Source organism: Pavona decussata, unplaced genomic scaffold (genome assembly GCF_977016875.1).
Source record: "Pavona decussata unplaced genomic scaffold, jaPavDecu1.1 SCAFFOLD_96, whole genome shotgun sequence".
Lineage (NCBI taxonomy): Eukaryota > Metazoa > Cnidaria > Anthozoa > Scleractinia > Agariciidae > Pavona > Pavona decussata.
Window position 1 is genome coordinate 55,001 of NW_028145513.1, and position 10,000 is coordinate 65,000.

The 10,000-nt window shown below is 38.1% G+C and overlaps 1 protein-coding gene and 1 long non-coding RNA gene across 5 annotated transcripts in view; one reads left to right on the top strand and one right to left on the bottom strand.

The window, feature by feature from the left end:
* The window catches only part of LOC146472760 (uncharacterized), a 27,520-nt gene that overhangs the window by 11,316 nt on the left and 6,204 nt on the right, over positions 1 to 10,000 (top strand). The window lies entirely within an intron of this gene.
* Positions 5,733 to 10,000, bottom strand: part of LOC146472761 (uncharacterized) — a 5,122-nt gene continuing 854 nt past the window's right edge. The window contains exons 1-4 of one of the 4 annotated variants that reach the window (XM_085118958.1): positions 7,690 to 8,252; positions 7,372 to 7,468; positions 6,658 to 6,834; positions 5,733 to 6,182 (exon numbers count right to left, since the gene is read on the bottom strand). In XM_085118958.1, coding sequence (XP_084975084.1) covers positions 6,178 to 6,182; positions 6,658 to 6,834; positions 7,372 to 7,456 — 267 coding nt within the window. In that variant the 5' untranslated portion in view covers positions 7,457 to 7,468; positions 7,690 to 8,252 and the 3' untranslated portion in view covers positions 5,733 to 6,177. Of the gene's footprint in view, positions 6,183 to 6,586; positions 7,469 to 7,689; positions 8,253 to 8,558 lie in introns of those variants that run through there. The other 3 variants (XR_014866490.1, XR_014866489.1, XM_085118957.1) reach the window with 3 other exon arrangements.

Below are 10,000 nucleotides of genomic sequence, written 5' to 3' on the forward strand. Positions count from 1 at the left end.
ACAACGTGGACGTCAACCCAACAATAGAGAGATTAAGCAACGACGGCGGCCCAACGACAATGACAATGAAACGAAACAAAAAGGTTTAATGAGATAAAACAATCGCTCTCCACATCCAATTTAAATTTTGGTACATTTCCGTGCTGTCCTCTGCAAACCAACAACGTGAAATGACCAAATTCTAGGGTTTTGGAGAATGTGAGCACACGAAGGTTATTTTTTTATTCTATTTCTTGACTTAAACGCCACTCCTAACAATTTGGTTCCTGCATAGTTCGCCGTTTCTGTAGAAGTTGAGCGAGTTAAAATAATCGCGAAGTAGCACAAATGAAATAAAGTTATATTTTCAGGTGACGTTTTCGTTGCCGTTGACGTCGTCGCTGCTTTCAAGCACGAATTTGCAAGACATTAAGTCGTGGCCTATTGTTTCCATCTCCGGCTTTTACGAGGATGCAATCGAGGAAAATCGTGGAAAAATCGTAAGAAAGAGGTTTTCGTCCAATCACAATGCTGCATTTTAATTATTCAAGCCAATTGCGAAATGTGTGCACAGGAAATTCCATCAATTCCTTTGCCTTTGACGCTATCGTTCCTGGCCGGAGCATCTCTTAAACCATTGGTAAAACTCCTTGCAGAAGCTCTGTACGTTATCTAACGAACCGCACCTCATAACCGTTGCGTGACTCACGCTATGATTTCGATTCAGACAATAAGATGTCTACAAACGGATAAAATTACACCTTTGCTCACAGGGAGCAGAGGAGTTCAGTTAGGGGGAGACAATAAAAACGTCTTAACTCTTTTCTTATTTCGATTGTTTCGTTGCGAGCGCCATTGCTTTGAAATGTAGCAACCGCTGACTAATGCGACCGTAGTCTCCAAAGTAGCTTAAGGTGAGCGACGGTAATAAAGAGAAACAAGGGGAGAAACCAATTCGGAGCATTTTTTCGCTAATCGGTAAACCAGTTGAAAAAGCATTAAACAAGTTCATTTTCAACATTTAGGTGGTTTTTGCTATCTTGTTATGACATACCATTATCTTTTTTACAAAGGTTAGGTGAAAGGTACATTTTTTCGAGCGAAAATATAAGGCCTCAACGCATTGCTTTCGTACACTGTGCGCCGCAACAGCTGGTGACGGAAATGACGTCTCTCAAGAGATTTGCGCTAGACAGGAAGTCATTTGTGCTTGTAGAGGCCTGGGGCCCGTTTCTCGAAAGTCCTGGTAACTTACCGGGCCCGATAAGTATATTTTTAATTATTAAATTCTCAGCCTCGGATAATCCATTGCTAGCGTTCTGATTGGTTCACTAAATCCCAGTTATCAGATCATATACCGTAGTTTGACCTTATATGGAAAACGATTGCCTCAGGTGTCGCTAAGCAATTTTTTTTTCGGCGGGAAGCGAAGGTTTCTTCCAATCGGAAAAATGTAGAAAAAAAAAAAAAGAAAGAAAAGAAAGAAATACCAGACAATCCGATCTTAATATAACAACAATAAAAGCCACAAAGTTCGGTATGACACTTTTTAATGGTACGTATCTCTGAAGTTTCCTTTAAAATCTTTAAAAGGATTTAGATCACATAACAACAACAACAATAACAACCGGTTATCTTCAAAAATTTCAGGATGGCTTGCAAATCCTGGCGGTAAGAGATTAAAACCGATCGAAAAAAACTCTCAGGAAGAGCTTTATGCCTGACTTTATGTTTTTACGCATTTACAAGGACTTCAATCCTGAAAAGTTGATCTATGTAATCTGTACGAGCATCGGCCATAATGTTCGTTTCCGTCGCTCGGCACCACTCAGCAAGACATTTGCACAAATGTGCACAGCTCTTACGCTTCTCGATAAGCTTGAAGTTTAAAAACTTGCACTGAATGATTGTCTCAGTGAGGTTGTATATCGTACACTTGGACTTGCCCGAAGTGTTTTAAATCGTCCGCGAAGAATTCAGTTCAGCATAAAAAAAGCCGTCCTTGAATCGGCACCACACAGCAAAACATTTGCTTAAATGTGCACAACTATTACGCTCCTCGATGAGCTGGAACCTCAAAAGTACTTGAATGCTTGTCTCAGAAAGGTATTAACTCGTACATTTAAACGTTTCCTGAATTTGAGGTGTGCGACTGTGTCCGATCTTCTTCGCTTTCGATTTTTCGTTCAACTCCGTTTGCAAGGAGCTGCGCTTGTCATGTGATCATTAAATTTCGCGCGTTTTGGTCGGAAGTTGCCTCAACATCCGGTCTTTTTAATTTAAAATAAATTTTTACTTAAAATAAAATTCAGTAAACTTCAACAGCAATATCCAAACGCGGAGAATTTCAGTAATAAAACAATTACTCCATTCGCACTTGTTGGATATGAGATTAGTTATAGCCAACTCGGGTCAACTCGGCGCTTCGCGCCTCGTTGGCTATTCACCATCTCATATCCAACACGCGCTCATGGAATAATTGTTAAATGTTTTGTCGCCGATTACACAGTGAATACAGACATGGTACTTAGCCAATGTTTTCATACAGTTACAAGATTTTAAAATTTAGTATTCAAAGCTGGCAAAAATTGACTTCTGTTAAGAAACATTTATCACCAAAATCACTTACCGGGCCCGGTAAGTTACCGGGACTTTCGAGAAACGGGCCCCTGGTCGCTAGTTACAGAACATGTCCATTACAGCGTTTTTCCGGATCTCGCAGAAAGGGACGCGAAAGTAGGCTGTTTTGCCGCGAACAGTGTGGATTATTAAGCTCAAACGAAAGTGCAAATATTTTGCTGTAATCTTTTCCATTCTAGTGTCGGCTTGGTATGTAGTTATTTGGGTGAAACGTATCGCTTTATTTTGTAAATTATGAGGAACTTTGAACATATTTGAAGACAACTTCTGCTGACTGTTCAAAGGAAGAAAGGTGAGAAAAAGTCTCCTTTGTTTAGATCCAGGTTTTGATCCGTCTGTTTTAATATTATTCCTGATCGAAAAAAAGCAACTCAAACGTCAATGCAAGTTGCATGTGTCGCCGTGCATGTGTGAGGTGAGATATTTGAGTTTAAGTTGCTCAGACTCTAGCATTTATATTTCGGTTTGTCGTTCTGCTGTTAGGCTTCTGTTGAAGATTCATGTTTCTCGTGGGGCGCTTTTTGCACTCCGAGACTTGTTTTCAATACATATACGAAGTGTATGAACGTTTATGAACATTAGCAGAGCTTAAAACGGCTCTGGAGGGTTGGAATTGGAAGCCTTTTTAACCATTTTGTTTTATGAACGATACCAGTAATACAATTAATTCTTGTTTATTTATATATTTATTATTATAATTTGCAGCAGGTACAAGTGAGCACATAACAAACAGTATGAATATATAATTATATATATGGGACAATAGGAGACTGGATAACAGACGACAGAACCATTCTTTTGCCTAGGAGTACAACTGTTACTAAATACATTTTTGTTTGGTTGTTTCTACTGGTATACCAGTTGTGTTGTAATATGTACATGTTGTGCATGATTTGTTTTTACAGAGTATGTAACCACTATGGAGGCAAGATTTCCGCACAGCCCCATACATTAATTATACATACAGTCATTGTTCAAAAGAAACAATAGAGATAACAATAGTGCGCCGTTGGGATTACTTCGCTTTGTTCGTCTTAGTTTTTATATTTTCAAAGAGTTTTGCAAATTGGCCGACGTCACCTTTTGTCAGAGTTGTTGCTTGTGCTCCGAATCGTTGTCTTATTATTAGTCTGACCTTTGCTGTTTCGTCCATCGCTTCCCCTACGTCAATGCCATGCTACTGCGTCCGTTATTTGACTGACCTTCGCCCATCGTTCCAAGCCTTTAATCAGTCTCCCACTATCCTTGTTGATCACGAATGGTGAACAGAATAGTCCAAAGAACACAATCTAAAATCTGCCATTATTTTTACAGCTCACGCGAAAACATATCACTTAATGCTAAAATTTTTAAAACGTGGACAAATTAAAATACGTAAAAATTGCTAAGATTAACAAATTTTGTTAAGATTTTCCGTATTTTTAACCCAAAATTCGAAAATTTTGGCCAAGCCCCTAAGATGAACAATCTCCATTGTTTCCTTTGAACAAAGACTATGCATAATGAATGTACGGGGCTGTGCGGAAATCTTGCCACGCTCTATAACCACTATGGCATGGTAGTTGGGGCTATGACTAGGAGAAAGACCCAAACCGAGACCGGCCAATCAAGGGGTGAAAATGACGCATTTTTTCCGTGAAAATGGTCAGGGAAGTGCAAGGCACATAAAACAAAAAAATGCTTTTATATTGTTAGGTAGATTTTTAATGGCTTAAAAAATATAACATATATTTATTGAGGAGTATTTTCCAACAAATTCCTCGTAGTGTAGAGGTAAAGCAGATGGACAGGGAATCCAACGCTTACAGTAAGGCTTCAGTTCAAGGCTCGGTATGGTTGGTAGACCGGAAAAAAAAAGAGGTAGGGGTCTGGGGTAGAGAAATAAGGAAGGTGGGGTTCGGAAAAATAGGGAGGGAAGGGGAGATAAAGTCCTGACACGGCGAAATCCTCTTTTATTGGCGCAGTAAAAAAATTAATATTAATTACAATGTATATATGTAAAACACATAGGAATAGGTCATTGTCTCTAAAAACAAAGAAGCGCATACATAATTAATACATCAGCATGCATAATTAATGTATGGGGCTGTGCGGAAATTTTTCCCGATGGACAGTGCTCAGAATGAGACACTAACTGCTCCATTGTAGGGTAGGTAGAAAAGATCTTGTTACAACTATATATATATGCAAGTTGCATCTTTTAAAGCATTGGTTTTTCTAAAGTAAATTCTTTAAAAAACTTGTGGTGTAAACAGACAACCGGTCAGCATGTGGTGTTCTGATATCCTTAGTTCCTACTTGAAAGGACACAAAATTCATCAAGTGCTTGAACACAATATTTTTTTGTCATTGCTTTCTTCTCAGGAATCAGTGGTCAGACAAGGGATCATGCCCTTGCTGGTGCATCATATGTACCAAGAAGGAAGAGGTTTAAGCCATCGAGGGAAGAAATAGGCATTCTACGGGGGGACCAGCAGGCAAATGAAGCTATGTCCAAAGCTTATCAACGTGCCATTGAATTCAACACAACATTAAAAGCTATTATAACTTGACATGAAAAATATGAAAGAGGCACTGTCACAACCTTTGATCATTTCTTGTGCACTCCTATATGTAGCTGTTAAAATTCTATTGTGAAGCAAGGTCGATGGTCGCAGGAGGCTCATTGGAGTTGTTGTAAAAACAGTGGTGAAATGAGACTTTGTTATATTCTCTGGCACAGGTAGTAAGTAATAATTATTTCAAGTTTATTTAGGTGAGTGACCATGCCCCTTTAAAAGGTTTTGAGTAACTTCTATGTAATGGAGAACCAGAGTTAAAAACAAGACAAAAACGATCAAATAGCAAAACAATAGAAGGAAACTTTCCCAAGGGTGACTGACAAGTTCAGTAATCTAGTCCCATCGAGGACTAAGTTATAGCTTACCACTTATTTTTGTGTCTCAAACATGTGGGCCTTCACCCCCCTCATAGCAGTTATGTTAACTTATGGTTCTTCATGGTTTGACTTATGTTACAATTTTTCTAGGTTTAAGGCTTCCATTTTTAAAGAATGTTAGGTTCTCAACTCAGCCAGTCATGCTGCAGTTGGTGGTAGTTGTCTGCCCAAGGATGATACTATGCAAGCTGACCATTAATGACAAAATTGAGAAAATAGAGTAAACCACTTACTGCAAACAGCATTTGTTTTTTTCCTCACAATTTCCACTTTGCAAAAAATATATTAAATAAATAATGTATACGCTTGTTGTTATGTTTTAGACTAATTGGAGTGTAATAATTTTTTTCCATGTTTTAATTACATGTAATAATACCTGCAAGAGATACAGCATTTTCTTGGATAGAACTCCTTCTGCCAAGTGATTCCTCATTCTGCTTGCATAATCAAGGTTGAAATGCTCTTCAGTGAGGCTTTCATGGATCTTGAGAGAATTGTTTGACTGATCGCACTTGTATGCTTGATATAAATGAGGCCGTTCGATAGTCTTGTCTCATAATTTAAGAAGTCTGACTCCTCCATTGCGGCTCTTTTCAAGGTTGTTTCTCAGCTTCTTGATGTTATGCTATAAAGACAGCGTTAAATCAAATATTTAGAAAAAGTGCTTTCTTAAATACAAGAAGTAGCCTGCAGAACAATATTTTTTGGCATTTTTCAGGTGTGTGGAGACAAGCACGACTTTAACACACGACAGGAATGGCGTACGTAAAAAGGACTTATGCTTGCCTCCGCTCGCTTAAAAAATACAAAAAATAGTGCCTGTTATGTAGGCTATACAATAAGTAGCAGGTTAACCATTCTAGTTTCAAGACTGAGTTTTTATAAAGCTATTGACTTGTGTAGGAAATTTGCATTTTCTTTACCCCCATATGCAATAATTTATGGTCTATCTGTTTAAGTATAGTAATGAAATTATTATCGTGAATATCATTGTCAGCATTATTATCGTTACCGTTATCGTTATCGTTATCGTTATCATTATCATTATTATTGGCCAATTTATCCTGGGTAAGTCAATAACAGCAGTACTCATCAGTTACTCAAAGATGAATCCAACATAAACACCAGTGGCTTCCTCGTGTATGGGTTGATTGTTGTAAATTTTTCTTCCACTGGATCCTTTCCTTTGAAATGCATTTTTATGAAGCTTCGATTTTCTTCTCCACCATCACAACAGCAGTAGTTGGTTTGAAAGCCATACCTTCTAAGCCAGTCAACTGCTTTCCAAAAATTGACATAAATTGAAGCAGGTACTCAGCTTCTTTAGTTGGAAAGTGAGCAAATGGAAAACGAAAGCCATTATTGCCTAAGAATACAGACTGAAGTACGTGTGTTGCAACATCAATAGTTTCTTTTCCTAAAAATAGAATTTGATTGTATGAGATTGATTTAGATATGCTTCAGTAACTTGTAAACTGATCAAATTGGCCATGTTCCCACATAACTTTGTAAGTTGCATGCTAATTATTTATTTCCAGTACACAAGTCCTACTAGTTACCATTTTCTAGTAATTATGGACCTTACAGACTTGGATTCTTACAATTTTTTTTACCTGAGTGTTTGCCAAAATATTTTCTTGGCATAATCTTTTTACTGGTATTCATGTCTGTGCTTCTTATTAACTTGCAGCTTACACTTGTCATGTTCCTTTAAGTTCTGAGTGATAATCTACAACAAGAAAATGACGCTTTATTGCTACAGTAGTTTGTAATTAGATCAATAAGTATATGAAAATTGTCATGCATCCAATAACCTGCTATGATAGCTTTCATACTCTTGTTCTCCTCTCTTAAAGACACAAGCCCGACCAGCATCCACTTTCCACCAACACACCTCATTCGTAAATTTTCCTATGAATCAGCGATACAGCAAAATTATGTTATTTTTAGCTTCAAATTATTGTATCGTATTAAGCTATTATTATTCTGTGGAGGGATGTCGCTTGGATTAATCAGCATACTGGACAGTGCATGAATGGTGAATGCATTTTTGCTTTCTATTTTTATGTGGACATGCACAGTGTACAGTATTTAGACACAACAGTGAATGGGCAACTAGCCAAGCAACATACCTGAATAGATATCTCATCCAGGATGATGCCTCCCTCTCTGCCCTTGGGTCCTAGCTTTCTTTTTGCAGCCTACATTGCCATCCAATGCCCTAATGACTCATTGAGTCCAGGATTTTGGGCACAAGAGTTTTTATACATTTGAGGAAGCCTTTCAGATGGCAATACAAGAATGCCGCTGGCCCTCAGCTCTTTATATGCCTCGAGGCTTCAATTCCATATTGACAAGCAGAATCGAATCACCCTGTTGAAGTAGAAAGGCATTGTTACTTAAAATACATTACACCATATTAGAGCATGAGAAGATTGCATTTTCACTAGATAAAACTTCGAGCAGCATCATAACTTATAATTATGAAAAGTGAACAGTTCCGTTAACCTTTGTAAAGTCAATACTCTCACAGCAAATTCTTTGCATTGCATGGGACATTTAAAGGACAGCAGAATTAGTTGTCCTAAAAATTGCCTGCGTGTGTAGAAAAATGAAAAATAATGTGCAATTCTGAAAAAAATATCCTCACCCCCAAAGAGGGTTTTTTGTTTCACACCCCCTGTCCCCCCAGGAAATTCTTTTTTACCTTCATACTTTGCTTCTAAATTTTTCACTTTCAAGACTTCCCTTCTCCCCCTAGGAATTTCCAATGACCTTACATAGGGTGGGTATGAATTTTTTTTCTGAAATAATAATTTATCTGTACATTTTTTAGTATGGTTTTCAGACTTTTAGAGAACTGTATATCAGAAAACTTCCCCAATTATAAATTATAGAAAAAAAAAAAAAAAAAAAAGATTTGTTATGGTTGAACGAATAGTTGCTGAACAAGCCGCAACATAATTTATCAGACATAATAACTATACATAGTAAAACTCACTTTGGGTGCCGCCTGTTGCCTTTTGAACTTCTCTCTGTCAATGCCTATTCTTGTGCTTCCGAAAAGACTCTCATGTCCTCAGTTGCTTCTTGCTTTGCCCTCTGGAACATGTGGAGAAAACCTTGGTGATCCTGATCCCCAAATGTTTTCATTTCAATTATATTTTGTCCCTCAGGTAATTAAGCCTTCCTTCAGCATTCCTTTTCTACGCGTTTGCCCCTGATGCAGTTTCTCTTTTAACTCGTCTTCAGAAATGTAACTCTCCCTCTTTTTTGGTGCAGTCTTGTGTGGCAAGTAGGAGCTCAATGATACATTTCTTTTTACCGTAGTACAGTGGTCGCACAGTACGTTAGAGCTTCGTTTATACATGAAGTCATTGAGTTAAACTCCACAATTGATGGAGCTGAGATACAGCTCTACATTGTGATCCTTCCTGTTGCACCATTCTTCCGTTGTAGCAGTCGTATTTCCCTTTAGGTCTTTGGCAGTTCTCTTTAAGGAAACTTTGAAACCTTTACACAATTTGATATTCGCCACTGTATCGAACATATAGTTGGTCATTTTCTTGGAAAGCCCAATTTCTGGATTTCCCAGAGTCTCTTTTGATATTTTTCGGTTGTTCACAAATACGGTGAAAGTCCAATCTTAAAATATTTTAATTTTTTGCCGAACCCTCTTTCCCTCGCATGGATCTTGTGAGCGGATCTTTATCCTTTCCATAAACTCGCCGCAGGAATTTGATAATTGCCAACCGAGCCCGTCGACAAAAGTAGGTAAATCTTGCCAATTGATAAAATCAGCCACGGCGGCAGATTGCTGGAAATTGTTTGTTTTAGCAAGCGGGTACTGCCACATTCTTAAACCGTTCACTCTCCTCTGAACTCGTTCGACATCAAGGAAGACTACCTTCAAAATCAGCCCGCAGCTCATTGACTTTGAAGTCAAAATTCTCCATTTCCGAGCAGTTATTTTGGTAATCTTCGAGTATTTCTTTCGTGGTAGTAAAGGATTGATCATCTTTTTGGTAATTCATCTTTACCCCTCCGGAAATTTTCAGTATACTTTTTTTTTTTTATCAGATTTGTTGCCGTTTGTTTAGTTTTAACGCAAAATATTTATATTCTTACCATTTAGAAACGAAAATATATATCTCCCTGTTAGATCCTTTCGACTTTTTCGGCTCCGTCGGATTTTCACTAAGTGGACATCTCAGTGATTTAAATTTTCCTCGGCTTCCCGGTATTTTAATTTCCGAATTATTAACGGTCTATCGCTTTTCTGTTTCCGGTAGTTGTTCACTTCCGTCATCAGCCTTCGCGGTCCAGATCGAACAGGTCTCGTGGTAGAAGTTTCTTCCCTTTTCTTTTTCTTTCTCTCGGCACCTCGAGCCTCATTCGGAAAGCTTTGTTTTCCAAATACAACCTGTTGGCCGAAGGCCAACG